Source organism: Lactuca virosa, chromosome 3, assembly GCF_052849685.1.
Source record: "Lactuca virosa cultivar CGN04683 chromosome 3, Lactuca_virosa_CGN04683_v6, whole genome shotgun sequence".
Classification (NCBI taxonomy): Eukaryota; Viridiplantae; Streptophyta; class Magnoliopsida; order Asterales; family Asteraceae; genus Lactuca; species Lactuca virosa.
In genome coordinates, this window is record NC_136428.1 from 334416374 (window position 1) to 334438406 (window position 22033).

At 40.5% G+C, this 22033-nt stretch overlaps 1 protein-coding gene across 1 annotated transcript; it reads left to right on the forward strand.

The window, feature by feature from the left end:
• Positions 1-1655: 1655 nt before the first annotated feature.
• On the forward strand, positions 1656-3527 carry LOC145163092 (uncharacterized). The gene is made up of 3 exons (XM_079081987.1): positions 1656-1782; positions 1869-3032; positions 3126-3527. Exon 2 carries the CDS (start codon positions 1875-1877, stop codon positions 2898-2900), a length of 1026 nt encoding a protein of 341 aa, XP_078938113.1. The 5' UTR covers positions 1656-1782; positions 1869-1874; the 3' UTR covers positions 2901-3032; positions 3126-3527.
• The last annotated feature ends 18506 nt before the right edge of the window (positions 3528-22033 follow it).

Consider the following 22033-nt stretch of genomic DNA (forward strand, 5'->3'; position numbering starts at 1 on the left):
AGGTTTTTTTATCCTTTTCAACTTTCATCATGAACTAAAAATGCTTAAATAAAACTCGTCAATTTCTACGATTGATAAATTAAAATAATTGGTTGTGGATTGAATCCACGTCCATCTAAAGCAGATTATAGTTGTTTTCATTTAGTCATAAACTTTGATGGTTTATTTATTTATTTATTTTTTGTGATTGATGCATTGAAGACAAAGAATTGGAGATCGATTTCAATAGATTTTTTATTTGGCATTGATGGAGACCAATTTTCTATCTTTTTCCTAAACATATTCACCCAAAGAAGAGATCTTTTTTAACATTCAACAAACCCATCTGTAAAGTTTCACATTTCACATAATCTTCGTCTTCTTCCTTGTGAATCTAAAATAGAACCATTTTTTCTATCAAGAAAACATTGTGTATATAACTACTGATATGGTGAATTTGAAAAATAATAAAAATGGTTAGAAATCAGTAGGAAAAATAACACGTTGTGGTGGCTGCAACTACCGTTGTTATTGCTACTTTTGTGATGTGTTTTTTCGATCACCACTATTTGTAGTAAAATCGGTGTTGTAAAAATCGGTCCCTAGGCGGCCTCAATCCATCTACGATTAGCATTAGGCGGTCTTCTTATGCGGTCTTGGTCAATATCGGTCCTAGGTGAAGCTAGGCGGCCAAAAATTTCAGAACTTCAAATTTTCAAATATTACACAAAAATTTTAAGATGTTCATAATTTTACATTTCTAATTTTCAAATATTATACCAAAATTTTAAAATTTTAAAATTTTCAAAATCTCAAATTTTCCTAGTACTTATTTTCTTAAGATATTTTAATTTTTAAATAATTTCTTTAATAACTTATGCTCCTTGGTTAATTCTCACCTAGACGATTAATCATTTAATCTCAGTCGTCCTACTAGTTAACGTCAAACATTTTTTACTACCTTGAGTAAAACTAATTAGAAACTTAAGCTTGAGCTTGATACTTGATTTGGGACGTTAATGGTTAATCAATTTAAAATTGTAATCGATGGATGTTTTATATGATGGATGGGACGTTTGGGGTAATTTGCATGTTTGGTCTCTAACTTATTTTTTAACTCGGAAGGTCCGTACTGTTTATTTTGGTTGCGTGCTTGGTCCCTGTCTTACCTAAAAAGACTATTTTGTCCTTGATTTTTCAATTTATTTAAATAAACACACCCAACCCCACTTCCACATCATCTTATCTTATCTTACCTACCCCACCTTATTTAAATAAATTAAAAAATCAATGACAAATTAGTCTTTTTAGGTAAGACAAAGATCAAACGCGCAACAAAAACAAACTGTAGGGACCTTCCGAGTTAAAAAATAAGTTAGGGACCAAACGTGCAAACTACCCCAAACCATAGGGACCATTCGTGTAATTTAATCTTTATTTTATTTTATAAAAAATTCAAAGGGAAATTGTCATAAAAGCCCTTAAGTTTTCCAAAAAATGTCGGTTTTACCCTTGGATGAGTTTTTGGGGTATTAAAGTCAGATACTTTCACTAAATATATCAAATATCTCATTTAACAGGTTGAACCCTTAGTAGCAGGTTACCCATGTGTTGATTTGGTAATTAATTGAGGAGTTAGCACGGACGTTACGTCCGTTACGTCCATTTACCCATCACCTTATCTCAACCTGGTTTGCACGTAAACATATACTTTCTCAGAATCCTTCAGAAAATCGACATCATTCATCACAAAATTAGGGCTTTTTGAAGAAGATTAGGTTATTGGAGAGTCGATTTCACAGGGTATGTGTAATTTCTTTGAAGATTGTGTTATTACAGTTCTTTGTTCTTCAGAGGTTAACGAATAACGATAATGTGTGTTTTTTCAGGTTGTTATGATGGATTGGGATTCAAAAGACGAAGGCAACACATACCCATTTTTTGGTTTACACGAGCCTTTCTCTGGTCTTAATGAGATGGATTTTGATCTTCATGGCATCTACATGGATCATGAACCAGACGAAGAGTTCATTACTCCACTGGACAAGTGTAAGGATGCATTTATTAATGTGTTACTAACTGATGAAAATATTAGAAACTCTAGTTTGACTAATGATGTAAGAGCACAAGTGTATCATGGTGGTGACTTACAAAAAGATGAAGATGAAGAAGAGCAAGAACAGGTGATAAACAAGTACAGAATACATGATCCAAAAACAAGATGGGACAAAATGGAACCAAAACTTGGTGATATTTTTGAGAATGTTACACAGCTGAAGTTTTGTATCCAAAACTACGCAGTCCACAATGGGTATCAGGTCTACTTTGAGAAGTGTGACAGTACAAGAATACTTGTAAGATGTGGGAAAAGAAATGAGGATAATGGTTGCCCTTTCATACTGTATGCCTCATGGATGTTCAATGAAAGATCTATTCAAATCAAGACTTTAGAAGCTACTCATGTTTGTGGTAGGAAGTTCAAACTTGGCTCTATGGTTACTCCTGAATGGATAGGTAGACACTACATAACTGAAATTGCAAATAAACCTAAGGTGAAGCTTAAAGAGATGATTACTGACATCAGACAAAGGTTTAGGTGTGATGTGTCTATAGGCCAATGTCGTAGGGCCAAGAAGTGGGCCAATGAGCTAATTGAAGGTAAATTGACTGAACATTATGCTAGAATATGGGATTATGCACAAGATTTGTTAAGATCCAATCCAAGCTCTACATGTAAGGTGTATGTAACTGTCAATCAAGATGGGATAAACTATTTTCATAGGTTTTATATTGGCTTCAAAGCTATATGTGAAGGCTGGAAAAAAGGGTGTAGAAGAGTTATTGGTTTGGATGGGTGCTTTCTGAAGGGAGCAGTAAAGGGTGAGTTGTTGACAACCATAGGTAGAGATGCCAATAATTAGGTCTACTCAATTGTTTGGGCTGTTGTGGATGTTGAGAATAAGGCTAACTGGACATGGTTCCTTGAGCTTCTAAGGGATGATTTAGATCTTGATAGTGGAAGAGGTTTGGTAGTGATATCATATCAACACAAGGTAAAATTTTACATACTTGTCCTCTACTTAATTGCATAATTATCTTATTACATATTTCTCCTCTATTAAACTAATTAAATGATTGTCTTGTAGGGTCTGCTTGAATCTGTGAAAGATATACTGCCTCATGTTGAACACAGGAATTGTGCTAGGCACATTTATGCCAACTTTAGAAAGGCTTTCACAGGTTTGGAATATAAGAAGTTGTTTTGGGCTGCCTGTATGACTTGCACACAAGGTGAATTCAAGAGGCATATGGAAAGCATCAAGAAATTGAACCCTTCTGCATATGAATACTTGATGTCAAAGCATCGAGAAAAATGGTGTAGAGCCTATTTTGGATCAGGTTATGCATATGAAGCAATTGAGAATGGGATCTCAGAGTGCTTCAACTCAATAATATTGGATGCTAGGAAAAAATCTTTGATCACCATGCTTGAAGAGATACGAATTTATATTATGGACATGTTTGCTTACATGAATGAGGAAAGTGAAAAGTGGAATTCAAATTGTTAGAACAAAGTTCTAGTAGGATCGATAGATTCTAAGCAGAAAAACAATAAATGACGTAATGAAGAACACAAGAATGGTTTAACTGATGTCGAATGATTAAGCTTCAACACCTCAAAAGAGCTCGATTAAGAACTTCGACTGTAGAGTGTTTAGGGTTACAAATCAATAATAATAATAATCACGACCGTATCTAATTCATACATGTATGCACTATTTATAGCTTACCCCTACTTAACAATCACGGATGGACAGGCCCAATCCGGATATACAAAACTAAGCCCATGACGCAACATAAAATACCCAACAATCTCCCCCTTTGCGTCAATGGAGCCGAAAGCTCAGTTCGGTTGAGCTATAGAAGACTTCTTGATAGTCTTGAACACCTTCGGTATAATGGCCAGTAGAGTATGACGAAAAGTGATATACCACCGAAGCATGTCCGTGAAGTTCTTCTTGTCTGCCTCAGTGTTCTGCTTGCATCGATGAATGATATTAATAATATGCTCCAAGCAGTCAGTTGAGAACAGATGCTTATCAACAAGAGCGAAAAGAAATCTGTTGGCTTCGCCTCTTGTGAACATCACTGTGAGATGTTTAGAATCAATTTGACCCATCTTCATTTTGTTCACATCTCCAGGTTTTGCAGTTGGCTTTACAGTGGGTTTCTTCTTCAAAACTTTAGCAATCTCTTGATCCATGGCAGCAACTTCATGGATATAAGAAGCCAACATCCTCTTCAGATGATCTAGGATCGGCTCATATTCTTTCGCATTGGTGAGCAATATGTTAAACAGCAAGATCCAATCATGAGGATTCAAATTTGGAAGATCTGGCAGGGATATAACAGAAACCGGGTTGTCTGAACCTCGGGTGATTGTGAAATTGACATTAATAAACTTCCCTGCAGGCAAAGGTTTCAGCACCTTGACAGTTATAATCTTCTGAGCACTCCAAGTCAGGTACTGAGGCTGACCGAACTTGAGATAAAAATCAATAAGTTCACGATCAACCTGAGGGTGAGGTGAGGGAACTTGAACAGTCGAATCAAAGCAGTGAAAAGTAAATGTCTTTCGTGTTATAGGCATATCAAACTGAGAGCCCCTCGAATTCTCACAATCAAACGAAGCTACAGGTTCCAGCCAGTACACGCTTGGAAACTCTATTGCTTCTTTGATGAGCGTTTCCCTAGTCCAAAGAGGAAACAAGGCCTTTTTGCAATTTAAGGCATCTTGCTCTTTCTTGTTCTTTCGCTCCCTCTCTTCTACTTCCTTCGCAACCCGAAGGGTTTCATCCAATTCTTTATCCCCTTTCTTTCGTTTTAGGGCTTCGGCAATTGTTTCTTCTTCATCACTATCATCAGCAAGTCCCTTCTTCTTATCTTGATTTCCAGAACCCGAAGCTTCATTACCCTTCGGTTCTGTTTTGACAGTGACTTTCGGTTGAGTTGCCTGAACACATTCTCCCCCTTGTTTTGGAGGTACGAATCTCTCCGAAACACCCTTCATCTCATGTAAAAGTGCAAGGGCAGGAAGAAGCTTGGAAGTCAGATGATTCCGGATGGTGAGGGTAAGAATCGGATCATGAGCACTAAGAATATTGTTTAGCATATTCTGAACATCACCAGCACAACTTCGAAAACAACCCGCTCAGTCTTTAACAATGAAATCTCCCTTTCAGCTTGAGCCAATTGAACTTTCTGAACTTCAATGGTAGAGGTTTGACGTGCAAGATCCTCCCTTAAAGTACTCTCCTTAGCTAAATCAACATTGAGTGTTTCAAGGCGAGAATTCACTGAGCTTAGAAGAGAAGTGTTCTCAACTTGAATTGAAGAACGAACATTTTCGAATTTTGCTTGCTCCTCTTGAAGTGACTTTGATAAAGAGTCATCTGAAGCGTTCACTTTAGCTGAATTCTTATCAGCATGACTCTTGAGGGATTCAAGAAAAATCTTGGAACTATGAATAAGTTCTGCAACTTCAGTTGTAGCCTTCTGGCAAGAAGAGGTTGAATCTTCAACGGCCTTCGTCGATTTGTCAAGGGCCCCTGTATATTGCTCAAAAGCGGTGTCCAAAAAAGCCTTGAGCACCACATCGTTATACGTCTTAGTAGAGGCAAGCAATTGATCAAGCTTTTCATCAAGACGCTGTACTTGTTGTCTGGTGATGGGAGCATCTTCATCTTCATCAGTGGGAATCCGATAAGGACTGTAATAATTTGAGTCAAACTCAAGATTGGCACCACCGAGAGTATCACCAGAATCTGTTGAGGGTGAGGGTGAAAGAGGTTTAGATGTAATAGGAGGTTCGGTTTCAGTAGTAGCCCCCGTATCAGATACATTGACGTTTACTGGAGGTTCGGTTGTAGTGGTGGTAGTTGCTTGTGAAAAGATAGGAGGTGGTAAAGGAGTGGTAGAGATTGGTATCGTACTAACTGGTGGTGGTGGTGGCACAGAAGTGGTGGTTTGAGATGTAGGAGGTGGTGGTATGGGAGCAACCGAAACTGGAACAGTAGTTTTCGGTGGAGATGGAGGAGGAGTTGGAATCTTGTCATCAAGTTGTTTAGTAGGAGTTGGAGAACGAGGAGGTGTATTACCTCTTGGTGAACCATGAGGCTGAACTTCTTCTTCCTCATCTGCCGATCGCTCCCCATCATGATCTGAGCTCGAAGGAGAGGGACTTTTGGATTTCCTTGCCATCTTCTTAACTTTCTTTGGAGCCGAAAAAGCAGCCTTTTCAGCCTTTCGCTTTTTGACAGGCTTAGACGAAGGACCTTCGATTGCCACTTTCTTGGTAGTTACCCTTTTTCCTCGGTTGGCGGGCTTCTCCACAACATCTAAAGCAACTTGCTGTTCAGGTGTCAGTTCTCTTGGTCCTTTTGGAGTAAGCTTTCGGTAGTCAGCCATCACTTTACTTTCGCTTGATACACACCTGTACATCGTTTCAGGTATTGAACCAATGTGAAAGAACTTCGTGACATCTAAGAAGATGATCTTTTTCGTGTGAAAAGTAGCCACAGAGGAGACCAATGCATCCTTTATGACCGGAATCTGTAAAGTGTCAATGGCCCTTCGAGTGACGATGGTCCAGAAACGACCACAAGAAATCTCTGAATGTCTCGTCGATGTGTTGAGACTTTGCACCAGTTGCGACCAAATAATCGACCCATAATCGAGGTTGATGCCATTGTAGAGACCATAGAGATTGGTCAGAAAAGCCTTACTGGTACCATCTGACCCAACAACCCTCTCCGCTAAACCCTTGTTGAGAAGAGTAACTAACCCATTCCATTGCGGCGGCAAACATGATTTCTTAAACTTCGTCACGGTGGTAAGAACATCAGTGTACCCCATCTCATAAAGCATTGTAAACAGCTGGGTTGTGGTGACGAAATCAGGAGAGATAACAGAAGCATCGACGACAAGCTTTAACATGGAACAGAATCGCCCTATTGAAATCGATGCCTTGTGAGAGAAGATTTGAAAATAGATCCTCTCCTTGTTCTTGTCATAGGTTGCAGTAGAATAGACTTGGGATAGTAGAGACATTGGAACAGATTCCATCTGCGTGAGTGCGATAACCAGAGGAGAGTACTTGAGACATTCAACAACGTGGAGCATGTACGAATCATACAAGAAGGGGTTCAGTTGAATGATCAAGTTCTGATTAGGTTTGATCACAAGCAATGGGGATGAAGCAGTTTGATCTTGAGCAGATGATGATTCCGCCATTGTTGATATAAGGAAGAAGATGAACCGTTGCAGATCGCCTTGTGTATTTGAGAGAGTTTGAAGAAGGTAAGAAGGTACAATTGGTGCGAGAAACCCTTTATATACCGTTGCCAGGAGAGAGAAAGTATCTTCATGATGATGATACGATCACTGAAACGTCGCCTGAAAAAGCGCGATGTGACAGGTTGGTTACCCCAGATAGACGTTATCAAGCGTGGGTTTAGGAACTGTTCAAATTCACGCACCCAAAATCTTATCCACATATCGTCTTTTCAAATTCACTTTCGCTCCAGATGTTATAAGAACCATTTTCGCGCCTAAAAGAAACTTTAAACGAGCCATAAAGAACATCAACCAGAATTTTGGAAAATCACAAAGTATTTTCGTGTAAGAGTGTGCCAAAAATAAAAAAATAAAGCAAAATGTGTATAGGATGTGATTGATGTCTTTAAGAAGACATAAAGCAGATGATTCTGGGCAAGAATCTCTTCCTTCAAAGTCAAGAGAGACTTGCAGTGCTTGCGTGGTTCCCCGAGAAAATACGATCGAGTGTTTGTAAAGAAACACCGAAAGGCTTCTTTTAAATAATAGTCTAAAGGGTGGCTTATCTTCAACCGAACATCGATTCTTAACATAAGACCGAACGTTGGATGAAGTACTTGTGAGACCGATGTGGTCTGTTGAACAAGTAGGTTGGATATAATTTGTTGTGACTAAAGATGTTATAAAAATCTCAAAAACAAAAATATACTGGATCTTTTTGGGAAGAAATGCCTTGGTGTTAGACAATTTAATAAAAGACCATTCAAAAAATAAAATGAGATTTCTTTAGGTAACAAGTGAGATCTTGAATATAAATATTCACCGTCAATTCATTGTTGGTGTTGGATTTTGGGTCTCACTTAGCACGTGGTGTACGCATCTAAGATCATAAACACAGATTTGGTGCAACCATAAACTTCAGTGGTAATATCTTAGAGTCTCAAGGGTTACCGTGTTGAACCGAAAGTAGATGGAGAATGTAAAGGAGGTGGTTTAAGAACCGAAAGTACCTCTGCTATATAAACGTGACAAAGTAGTAAACTCTTAACTCATTTGAGAAGAGTAAGGTAGTTCATGACTTGAGTGGATTTATCAGCCTGATTGGGAAGAAACGATAGGTATAGATCGAATTATTAAAGCCTTGCTCCTAGTCTTAGAGGCTTCGGTCTACATGCAGCAGCATGCTTCTAGGGACACTTAACTAGTTCATATCAAAATAATCATACCTGCCCTATGTCCAATTTATGTAGCAATGATGTATTTGGTACCTAGAAAAGAGAATTACCAAACAAACAAACCACACAAACAAAACAAACAAAACAAACAAAACAACAAAAAAAAAACAATTAAGAAAAACAAAAGATAAAATCTTTTGGAAAAATATTTTTGGATTTTTGAAGTTTCTGATAAATAAAAAAATATTTTTGGATTTTTGAAGTTTCTGAAAAATAATAAAAATAGAAAAATAAACAATATGAAATTAATACTAAACACTCTTGGAATAAAAATGAAAAAAAACAAAGAGAAAATAGAGTAAGAGAAAGATTTAAAAATGAGTTTACAAACTATACAGCCGAAACCAAACCTTAAAAGAATGAAGCGAAATAAGCCGAGCGTTCGGTTCATTTCAGTTCTGTAAAATTCCGGAGCCGAAATAGACCGAGCGTTCGGTTCATTTCGGTTCCTGAAAATTATGAAGCCGAAATAGACCGAGCGTTCGGTTCATTTCGGTTCCCTAAAAATCCGGAATCGAAATAGACCGAGCGTTTGCTCTATTTCGCTTGTCTAATTTTTTAGAGAGAGGTTTGAGGGTTCGGTACCGACTCTGCTTCCATCATTCCCAAACCTTGTAAAATTTTATTGAAGCTTGCTTCTGGTAAGGCTTTAGTGAAGATGTCAGCTAGTTGATCAGAGGACCGAACGAAATGTACTTCCACGTTCCCATCTTCTACATGGTCCTTGATGAAATGGTATCTCAGTGCAATATGCTTTGTCTTTCAGTGTTGCACTGGATTGTGACATATTCTTATCGCGCTTTCAGAGTCACAATAGAGAGGTATTTTCTTCATACTTAGTCCGTAGTCTCTTAGTTGGCTTTGTATCCATATCACTTGTGAGGTACAGGATGCTGCAGCTATGTACTCAGCTTCGGCTGTTGAAAGAGACACACATGATTGCTTCTTGGACTGCCAGCTAACAAGTTTACCGTCAAGGAATTGGCATCCACCTGTTGTGCTCTTTCGGTCCAGACCACATCCTCCAAGATCGGCGTCAGAAAAGGCTTGAACAAAGAATCCGGATCTAGCAGGGTACCAAAGACCGAGAGAAGAGGTTCGCTTCAAATAACGGAAAATATTTTTCACTGCCACCATGTGAGGTTCTCTTGGATTTGCTTGAAACCTGGCACAATAAGAAACAGAAAACATAATGTCTGGTCTACTAGCTGTTAGATACATAAGAGACCCTATCATTTGACGATAGAGTGTTACGTCAACAACATGTTTTTCCAGAGACGATGTTAACTTTGTGCCAAACGCCATAGGAACCTTCACTTTCGAATCTCCCGTCATACCGAACTTTGCCAGCAAGTTCTTCGTGTAGGCCTCCTGGTTGATAAAAATGCCTTCTGTATCCTGTCTTATATTCAAACCAAGGAAAAAATTAATCGGACCCATTGCACTGATTTCAAATTTAGTCTCCATCAACTTCCTGAATTCAGCCGTTAAGCTAGGATTCATGGAGCCGAAGATGATGTCATCGACATAAATCTGAACTATCATTAGATGTTCACCTTCTTTCTTTCGGAAGAAGGTTAGGTCAACCGAACCTTGCTTGAATTTTGACATTTTAAGAAAGCGAGTTAAAGTTTCATACCAGGCCCTTGGTGCTTGCTTCAGACCATATACAGCTTTATCCAACACATAGCAGTGATCAGGGTATTTCTCGTTCACGAACCCAGGTGGTTGCTCAACATACACCGTTTCTTCTAGTTCTCCATTTAAGAAAGCACATTTCACGTCCATTTGGAAAACTTCGAAGTTTTTATGAGCAGCTTATGCCAGAAAGATTCTAACTGTTTCCAACCTTGCTACAGGAGCGAAGGTTTCCTCATAGTCTATCCCCTCTTCTTGGCAATATCCCTTCACCACCAACCGAGCCTTATTGCGTATGACGTTACCCTCTTTATCCAACTTATTCCTGAAGACCCATTTTAAGCCGACCACTGAAGCATCCTTTGGAGTGGGAATCAGCCTCCAAACTCGATTACGTTCAAACTCATGGAGTTCATCTTCCATTGCTTGTACCCAATCAGCGTGATCAAGTGCAGCATTAACCGTCTTCGGTTCGATTTTGGAGACAAACGAATTAAACATACAAAATTCAACATTAGAGAATAATGCAGTTTGTTTCGCTTTCAATTGAGAACGTGTGAGAACTCGCTCGGATGATTCACCAATAATTTGTTCTTTGGGATGATCCTTAGTCCATTTCGTTAGTGGAGGATAATTAGGGTCATAGGCAGGATCCAACTCTGCATTTACCTCTTCTTCAAGTTCTGATTGATCACCTTCGTCATTTGTATTCTCATTCTCCCTCCTCAAATGGCGAAGCGTATCCCTTGTCAGGTTCAGAGTTTTCCTCCTCTGTTGGAGTTGATTGTCCCCCTCGATTGGACTATCATTGGTTGGGATTTGAGTTGGATTCTCCCCCTCGACTGGACTATTGGTTGTTTTTGGTACAAATGAACCCTCCCCCTTGAACGTTGAGCTGTTGTTTGGAGGGTCAGTTGAGGGTTGACCACTAGTCGGTTTAGGAGGATCATTTTCCATTTCTTTTGCAGCTTCATCAATGATCTGCTTCAGATTATCGATTTTGTTGTCTGCTGCTTTCGCCTCTGAGTGTACAGCCTTCTCTGGTTCATCAAATAGCCTTATGTATTCTTCAAACAAGTTGGAAATGGGAATCGAGACTTGCCCTGATTCAGGAAATATTTCCCCCAAGGCACTTTCGCTTCTTTGAACTTTCTTCATGTAGTTGTCATCAAAGGTTACATAGTATGTTTCTTCAATACATTTGGAGCTTTTGTTCAAAACTCTGTATGCCTTTGAAGTGAGTGAATAACCAAGAAAAATTCCCTCATCGGCTTTGACGTCAAACTTGTTTCGGTTCTCTTTGGAATTGAAAATGAAGCACCTTGAACTGAACACGTGGAAAAACTTAACGTTGGGCTTTCGATTGTTCAGAATCTCATACGGAGTGATGGAGAATCGTTTGTTAAGTAAGGATCGGTTCTGAGTATAGCACGCGGTTGCAACTGCATCGGCCCAGAAGTATAGCGCAAGAGAAGCGAAGCTTAGCATGGTTCGGGCTGCCTCACACAAGGAACGGTTTCGTCTTTCAACAATTCCATTCTGTTGTGGTGTATAAAGAGCCGAGAAGTTGTGTGTTATCCCCTTTTCAGCCAGAAAATCCTCAAAATCTTTATTCTTCATTGTCGCTTCTAATATTCCTCACCAGCTTTCGCAGCTGCACTTCAACTTGCTTGATAAACGTCTTCAACTTGGGAGTTGCGTCTGATTTCTGTTTAAGAAAGAAAACCCAGGTGAAGCGTGAAAAATCATCTACTATGACAAGAATGAACTTACTACCACCGAAGCTTTCGATAGCCGAAGGTCCACATAAGTCAATATGCAGAAGTTCAAGAGCTTCAACAATCTTTGTATTGATACGTGTAGGATGGCTCTTTCTGCTTTGTTTGCCCATCTCGCATGCTGCACACAGGTGTTCCTTATCAAACTTGAGAAGAGGAAGGCCTCGAACATGATCACCAAGCACCAACTTATTAATGTCTTTGAAGTTCAGGTGCGATAGGCGTCGATGCCATAACCAGCTTTCATCAGTGTTCGCCTTTGACAGCAGGCATATTTCTGGTTTTCCTCGAATTGGGTTGAGATTTAAAGGATACATCTCTCCCTTGCGTTCAGATTTCAACATAACTCTTTTGGATTGCTTCTCATATATTTCTGATCCCTCATCATCGAATTAAACCTTCAAACTAGTTCCCACAACCAATTGAGATACACTGATGAGGTTGTGCTGCAACCCTTCCACATAAGCCACTTTTCGAATCGAGAAGTCTCCGTTGGTTATCATTCCATATCCTTTGATTGTGCCAAAAGAGTTATTTCCATACTTCACACATCCACCATCCTTAAGGGACCGAAACTCCCTCAGCTCTTCCCTCCTTCCTGTCATGTGACGTGAGCAGCCACTGTCTATGTACCATTCATCATCGAATTGCTCGTCACTTATAACCTGCAAATTCAAGCAGATTTAGGAACCCAAAGTCTCTTGGGCCCTGGTGAGTCTTTTACAGAAAAAGGAATTGCAGTAGAAATATCAACCAAATAAGTTCTTTTTATTAGAGTGGTTTTGTCTTTTCTTTTGATGGTATACACCTTGATTTTGTTTTTATCTTGTTTAAATTGTGGTGTATCGGATGGTGCGTTGTTAGATGGTTTTGGAATATTCTTTTGAATCCTAGGGTTAGCTGACTTTTTCTTATTGTTGATATCAGTATTCGAATCAAGCTTTCCCTTTCCTTTGATGTCCTTCATTGAGTTTGGCTCTTGTTGGTGGCATGAAGGACCGAAACTTGACTTTCGGTTGTTAGCCTTGACGTTGTGACCGAAACTTGACGTTCGGTTCTGAGCTCTGGTGTTGGAACCGAAACTAGATGTTCGGTTCTGAGCTTTGGAGTTGGAACCGAAACTAGATGTTCGGTTCTGAGCTCTGGTGTTGGAACCGAAACTGGATGTTCGGTTCTGAGCTTTGGAGTTGGAACCGAAACTAGATGTTCGGTTCCGAGCTTTGGAATAATAGGAGCTTGGACTAAAATTTTCCTTTTCATTTGGCTTGACCTTTTCTTTGACGTTTAACTCTTTCTTGGAAGGAACGTAGTTAGGGTTTTGAGACTGCCAATGCCGTTTTCTCTCATTCAGATTCTTCATGTATCTCTGATTTCTTTGGCGTTTCTGTTCAGCCAACTGCTTTTGAGATTTATGAATATTGAAGCTTGATTTTGGCTTCTCCTTTTGAGTTTCGGTTGTCATGGAAGGAACATTTGATGCTTTCTTTGGTTCTTCTGGTATCTCTTTTGTTCCACTTGTGCTTGGTTTATCAAAACTCGAGGGTTTGTTGATGGGTTCAGCAACGTATCTACCTATTACCCTCCATGAGGTTCGCTCCGAAAAGCCGATGGTTTCGTCTGCATTATCAATAGGGGCTGACCAAAAATAATCGTCGCACCCTTCAGCATTGTCTGTGTCGACCAAGATTTTCAATTCTGCTGTTTGTTTTTCAGTGACCCCTGTAACAGCATATACCTGATTTGGCACAGTTTGAACTTTCTGATATACCATCGCTTTCTCTTTGAGTTTCTGTGGCTTGTCCTTTGACAGGCGAGCATATTCAACCGAGTTTTCAGATATGAGGGGTTTCTCATTCTCAGTTTCGCTCTTCATAAATTCAGAGCAATCAACCACATCTTCTACCGAGATTTCGCTTATCCCACTTTCCTCATCAAATTCAGACGTGTTTTATATGTTCATTTTATGTTCTGAAATTAATTTGGCGTTAGACGAGTCAAATGATTGAATGGTCTCAGACTTAATTTTCAACCTATCATTTTCATCTAAAAGATTTTTGAGCATACACATATGTTCCTTAGAGTCAATGAAGGTCTCTATCTTGTCTAGTCCGATTTTATAAGTGATGGATGTCTCTTCTGTGACAACCCGAAATTTTCATTTGTACGAACTCTACAGTCAAACACTTCAATTTAAAAGTCAAATTCATTTATGCTAATTTTTAGCTCGGTTTAAAGTCCGTTTGGGTGTTTTTAATATTAATTCTTTGAGAGAACAAACGAAAGGAAGTATTTTCTAGGATTATTGGGGAACAAATAAAACAAATAACACCTTAATGAGGTGTTTACGGCCAAACATGAGGGGTTTGGGCCGTAAACCCCCCTTTGACCGAGAACTCATGCTTTAGGCATGAGTTTACTCCTTCCTCCCTCATTTCTTACTTCCAAACTCAAGAACACCCACATTCTCTCTCAAGTATCATAAGAGCTTCTTCCAAATCTTCCAAAAATGTAAGTGTTTCTTCTCTTGATTTGTTGATACAACACTTCATCTAGTAGCTATACATGATTTCATCCATGAAATCTTCTCTTTTTTTAGATCTTCAAGTGTTCTTCATTTCACCAAGAACACCAAGAACACACACTAGTGTTTTGGGCCGAAAACACCCTTCTTTGCTTCCATATTGTAAGTATCTATCTCCTATACTTGTTATCTAGTAAGGATACTTGATTTAGGGCCTTGAAAACATCCATTTCTCAAGAACAATAGGTGTTTTCGGTCAAGTGCATCTCCCTTGACCGAAAACCCTAAAGAAAGGTGCCTTTAAGACCTTAAACTCACATAAGGCTTTGGATGAAACTTAGAACCCCTATACATACTTGAAAGCCCTTGAAAATCACCTTATGCACCAAATATCATGAGTTTTCGGTCTTAACCTCATGGACCGAAAACCCTAAAAACCGAGAACCATTTGGACCGAGAACCATTTGGACCGAAAATACCATTAGGACCGAAAGCTCATAGGAACATACGACTTAGACCAAAAGCCCCATTTGGTAACCATACACTCATTTTATGTAATCATTTTTTATAGTAACACTTCTATAAGAGTGTTTTCTAGTTTATGAGAGTGTTACCCTTCTTAATTAGTTGTATAAGCACTAATTGCATGCATATATGTGTCTTTATATGCTAAATAGGATCCGTGTGTGCTCAAGTCTTCACTTGACACTTAGCATCCTTTTTCCGATCTTACATTCGCATCCCTCATTTCAGGTGAGTTCATACCCTTTAATCAACCTTTGAAATGATTTTAAATGCTTTTAGGGGGGGAATACAAGTTGAAACATTCTAGCCATTATTTTAATCACATATGATTAATGACTAGAACAAACAGAAAGATTTACTATCACTTTCAAGTTGTTATCAAACTTATGGATTTCAAGCATTTCAAAACCTTTTATTAAACTCTTTTAAATGCTAAAACTATTTTCAAATTCTTTTAAACTCACATTCTTGTCAAACTCATATCTATACAGTTATATTTATATAAGTAAGGTTTGAAGGACTTAGGACTGATAGCTCACCTTATTTCCTGTTCCTTGTTTGGTTGTGGACTTAGGGTATCCTGTTATTTGTCCGAATGTAGTTGAAATCTTAGTTATATATCGTATATACATGTGGATATAAAAGCTTTTACTACAGTTCAATACCTTTGCGTAACAAAGGCATACAAACAACATTTCTATTTAACTATAATAGGTATAATTAAGGGATTACTACTCACTACTACTATTACAACGACACTTACAAGAGTTAGTACAGCTATGAGTCAAAACATACTATACACTATACAAGAGAACATACTATACACTATACAAGGGAATATACTATATACTAGTACAGAGAAAGCATCACTACACTATGGTTTACTACACAAACATTTGAACACTATAAATAGAATGTGACATACTAATTCTCGATACGACACTTCATTGTGGTATCACTTTGTAACCAGAGTCTCCTGGAGGGAGAGCGGGCATTGTGTGTATAGATCTATACGAGACAGACGCTCCCACACCCTGACTGCTAGCTACAGTCCCAGCCGATAAGGCCAAGGGGTGACAGAATGTTACCTCACTACATATGACACCGGAGGGTCATCAGTTATTCAGCCGTCGATCAGCATGGTTACATACGAGTTCACATTCAAACCTTTAATTAACCAATTAAGAACTAAAGGCAAAACAGACTCTCTGAGGCGTATTGTTCATTTAATACCACCTGGAGTCTGCATTTCATTTCTTTAGACTCTCCGAGGCGTATTGTTCATTCAATACCACCTGGAGTCTACATTTTTATTACTTTAGACCCCCCGAGGTGTACTGTACATTTAGTACTACCTGGAGTCTATATTTCATCACTTTATGACCAGCAATGTCACTGCTGAGGTAAAACATTATTTTCCTATGACATTTACCTTGTGATCTTGTCACATACACATTTAAGTAAACTATATTTTCATAATGATAGTTTCACTGGGGAAAACTCTTACTCTGCAAAAGAACAAACATACAAACAGTCGGGTCTTGGTAGAAGGCTACATTTTAGTAGAAAATATAGGATTTTCTAGAGAGTTCAACTATTTACAAACATTTACAAAACATTTACAAACAGCTACGAACATATATACTACGTTGTTACAAACATTTTCATACAAGCAATGACACTAAATACTTATGAACTCACCAGCGTTATGCTGATAAACTCTTTCAAAATAACTTGTATTCTCAGGTCATCAGTAGACATGTACCGATGAAGCTTTTGAGAAGATGGAGCACATACAAGACTCATCTTTTATTTTGATTATTCATTTTGGTGTCTTACATACTATACAGAACACGCTTGTATTAAAAATTATTCTATTAATGCAATGGATGTTGTTGCTTGTTTACTATTATGCTTTGTTGTGATACTGTACATGACGTCCTCCACCCCAGAACGTTTCCGCCGTTCCGGTTTTGGGGTGTGACAGATTGGTATCAGAGCATGGTTTATAGTGAATTGAGTATATAAACCCATAAAAGATATACAAACTATAAACACAACTGGATAAAAAAACACTCTGACCAAGAATATATACTTTTAAATAATAAAATATTTAACTAAGTATATATATATCTATTCATACCAGTGTCAGTATCATACTAGAACAGAACATAAATCTAAAATACTATAGGAGTATCATACTAGGGGGATATAGCCTGATCAACTATATTTTCCGAGGAGTGACTAGCATGTGCCTAAGAATGATTGTGGTGTTGCAACAAGTCTAAAAACTTACCAACACTACTACAACGTGAGCGTTAGAACAGAACATAAATCTAAAATACTATAGGAGTATTTTGTGCTACTATAATTACTTATGTGCAAACTAAAAAGGACCTTCATTAGTACGTCTATTAACTATTCTTTTCCCCATTCTCGCGTAGATAACATGGCTGGCTTCCATCTCCCTGGCGACCCGTATTATCCCAACCAAGGCATTGGTGGATGGCTTGATGATGAGCCAGAAGATGATCACCCAATCCCTTTGGATGATCACCTCACAGAAGGCTTTTCGGATGGCTCCGACTCCGAACCAGAGGTCAACAACCTACCCCAAGAAGGTCAAGTCCCAAACCTCAACCCCCGTCCGACATTTCAAGGTCCCACTCCCTTGTGGGCAACAACCTTGAATCGTTGAAGTGATGAGCAGGGTCAGCCCTTACCTTACAATGGGGGCCGAAGCTTTTACAATCTAAGCGAGGGAGGATCAGCTGATCGAGTCCTGCCCACCATGGTCCGAAGGATTGCCCGGAATGACGAGCAAGGTCATGCAGCCATCGACCGAGTGATGGAAGTGGACGCCAACTCTGGCGTTAATACAGTCCGCATTCGCCAACTTGAAGAGGCTATGGAGAGAACTAGGAGGACCAACGAGGCTCTGCAGCAACAACTAGCTGCATCCCGAGCCGAAGTCATGGAACTCCGAGTGCGTCAGAGAGCGCATGAGCGACACCTTCAAGAGGTTGTACGTCAACTGGCAGATCTGAGGGTTTGCCCGCGGGATACCCGTCGCCGGTAGAAGATGTCGACTCATCTCTTTTCTTTTAGGATAAGGAATAACCTTTCTTTTCCGTGCTCTATGGGGCACTTGTCTGTAAAATATTCCTAACTTTTAAAGTACTCTAACTAGACTCCTAATACTGCCAAAATTTTCCCTTATGGTTTGATGTAAGACCTACTGTTAGGTCATTTTTCCCAAACTCATTTTACATCATTAATACCAGTAATATTGGCAGTTATCTAATCTATGGAAAGTCTTCACCTTTGTGTTTCCCTACTCTATTGTTATACCTCTATCTAATAGTTGGACTATGGCGATTTAGTCCATGAAACACTCTCATCATACTTACAATTGATTCTTACTATTATCATCATCTCTATAAACTTTCAGTAAAAGATGCCACCTCGTCCGCGTCCGACCAGGGGCAGGCCTGCAAATCAAATTCCACCACCACCACCCCCTCCGCAGTTCGATGCGGTGATGTTTCAAGCAGCGGTGACCGCAGCTGTGACCGCAGCCATGGCCCAAGTAAACTCTGGGGGTGCAAGTGGAGCTGGAACTGGCACAAACTCCAGCCATGGTGAAATCCAACCTCGTGCACGGGAGTGTAGCTGTAAAGATTTCATCAGCTGCAAACCGACATACTTCAACGGAACCGGAGGGATCATTGCGCTGTCCCAATGGATCGAAAGAACAGAAGTAATCTTTGAAATGTGCTCATGCCCTGAGGGAAGCAAGATAAAGTTCGCTGCTTGCACCTTCACCGAAAGGGCCCTGACGTGGTGGAATGGCCATGTCAAATCACTCTCACTGGTAGCAGCTAACGCCATGGGCTGGGATACACTGAAGGACCTAATGACAAGGGAGTACTGCCCGAGGGGCGAAATTCAGAAGCTCAAGGAGGAACTGTGGAACCTCAAAATGAAGGGTTCCGACATAGTGGCTTATACAGCCAGGTTCTGCGACCTGGTGACTCTATGTCCCAACATGGTCCCCACCGAAAGCAAGAAAATCGAAAGATACATCTGGGGTCTGGTACTCCCATATCGAGGGAGCGTTCTAGCATCACACCCTGCGACCTTTGATAGTGCCAAGGAATTGGCCCAAAGGCTCATCGATCACGAGGTTCCTTCTACTCCAACAACAACTACAATGACCGCCCCCGCACCAACCAACGCGACCGACAACAAGAAAAGGCGTTGGGACCGAAAAAAGGGAAAATCAACTCAACCCTCTTCCAAGAAACAACAGACGGTGGTTGTCCATGCTGCCACAACCCCTGTCGCCCCTGTACCAGCCAAACCATATGCATGGAGCCTACCCAAGTGCACCAAGTGCTCCTTCCATCATAATGGCCCCTGCCGGGAAATGTACTGCACTAATTGCAACCGGAAGGGCCATACCGCCCGGTTTTGTAGAACACCACCCAAACCCATCACCCAGGTTCCTGGTGCAGGAGTGAGCCAGGCCTGCTACGGGTGCGGCGAGACAGGGCACTTCAAAAGAAACTGTCCGAAAGCTGGGAATGCAGGAGGAGCAGGAAGACTACTTGCTATTGGCCACAATGAAGCCGTGGCGGACCCCACAGTAGTCACGGGTACGTTCCTTCTCGATAACTCTTATGCTTGTGTCCTATTTGATAGTGGGGCAGAGAGGAGCTTCGTAAACCAAAAATTTAAACACTTACTTAAACAATCACCGCAAGCACTAAAAGAAAACTTCGTCGTAGAAATGGCTAACGGAAAGACAGAGAGTTCTAACGAGATTTACATAGGTTGTACCCTCACACTAGACAATCATTCATTTCCAATCGACCTCATACCAGTAGCAATCAAGAGTTTCGATGTCATTGTGGGCATGGACTGGTTGAGTCTCCATCGTACCGACATTATGTGCTTCGAGAAGGCAGTCCGCCTAAACCTACCAAATAACGAAACCTTGTTGATCTACAGAGACAAACCCAGTACGAGCCTTCGTATCATCTCAAGTATTCAAGCCCATAAGTACTTGCGCAAGGAATATCGTACATTCTTGGCGCACGTTGTCGATACGAGACAGAAAACAAAAGACCTGAAAGACCTCCCTGTTGTACGCGACTTCCCCGACGTCTTTCCGGAAGAGCTACCAGGTTTACCTCCCCAACGTCAAGTCGAATTCAGGATCGACTTAGTTCCAGGGGCTACCCCCGTAGCCAAATCGCCCTATCGTCTAGCACCTGCTGAGATGCAAGAACTGTCCGGTCAACTTAACGAACTGCTCAACAAGGGCTTTATAAGACCAAGCTTCTCACCCTGGGGAGCACCAGTCTTGTTCGTGAAGAAGAAAGACGGATCGTTCCGTATGTGCATCGATTACAGGGAACTCAACAAACTTACGATCAAAAATCGTTACCCTCTTCCTCGCATAGACGATTTATTCGACCAGCTGCAAGGGGCGAGTTACTTTTCCAAGATTGATCTGAGGTCCGGGTATCACCAGTTACGAGTGCTGGAAGAGGATGTTCCGAAGACAGCCTTCCGAACTCGTTACGGACACTACGAGTTTGTAGTGATGCCGTTCGGATTGACTAATGCGCCCGCAGTATTCATGGACTTGATGAATAGGGTATGCCGTCCTTACTTGGATCAGTTCGTCAACGTTTTCATCGATGACATACTTATCTACTCTGGAAGTAAGGAGGAACATAGCGATCATTTACGACGAGTCCTAGGAACCTTACGATCAGAGAAGCTCTATGCGAAGTTCTCTAAATGCGAATTTTGGATTCGAAGAGTCGAATTATTAGGACACGTGGTTAGCGAAGAAGGAATCCACGTGGATCCATCCAAAATTAAAGCTATTGAGAACTGGTCAGCACCAAAGACGATACGAAAATTCGTCAATTTCTAGGCCTCGCTGGCTACTACCGCAGATTCATACATAACTTCTCTCGAATTGCGAAACCCCTTACGACATTGACCCAGAAAGGCGTGGCCTTCGACTGGGAAGAGAAACAAGAGAAGGCGTTCCAAACGCTGAAGCGAGCCTTATGCACCGCACCGATATTATCCCTCCCCGAAGGGATAGACGAATTCGTGGTATACTGCGATTCATCCAACCAGGGGCTCGGCTATGTTCTGATGCAACGAGGTAAGGTCATCGCCTACGCCTCAAGACAACTGAAGACACACGAGGTCAACTACACCACACACGATCTCGAATTAGGAGCGGTTGTGTTCGCCCTGAAGATCTGGAGACACTACATGTATGGTACGAAGAGCACTATCTTCACAGACCACAAAAGCCTACAACACATATTCAACCAGAAGGAGCTCAATATGAGACAACGACGGCGGGTCGAGCTACTCAATGACTACGAATACGAAATTCGTTATCATCCGGGTAAAGCCAACGTGGTAGCAGACGCCCTAAGTCGAAAAGAATATTCTGGACGAAGAGTCAAGTCATTAACTATGACTATCCATTCGCATCTATCCGCACAAATTAAGGAGGCTTAGTTCGAAGCCTTAAAACCTGAAAATGTGGCGGGAGAATCCCTGCGAGGAATGGATAAGAACTTGGAAGTCAAGGGTGACGGAGCCTTATATCTCATGGACCGGATCTGGACACCGAGACATGGTGGCTTCAGAGACTTGGTCATGAAGGAAGCGCACAACACTCGATATTCCGTCCACCTAGGTTTAGATAAGATGTATTTGGATCTTAAAAAGCTATACTGGTGGCCTAACATGAAAGCATAAATCGCTACCTTCGTAAGTAAATGCCTTACTTGCGCCAAGGTCAAGGTTGAATACCAGAAACCATCAGGTCTACTACAACAACCGGAGATACCTGAATGGAAGTGGGAGCGGATCACTATGGACTTCATAACCAAGTTGCCCAAGACAACGGGTGGACTTGATACCATTTGGGTCATCGTCGACAGATTGACCAAGTCCGCACATTTCCTGCCCATCAAGGA

Excerpts from the sequence above, each read along its gene's own strand:
- LOC145163092 (XM_079081987.1), top strand. The coding sequence starts at position 1,875 with ATGATGGATTGGGATTCAAAAGACGAAGGCAACACATACCCATTTTTT.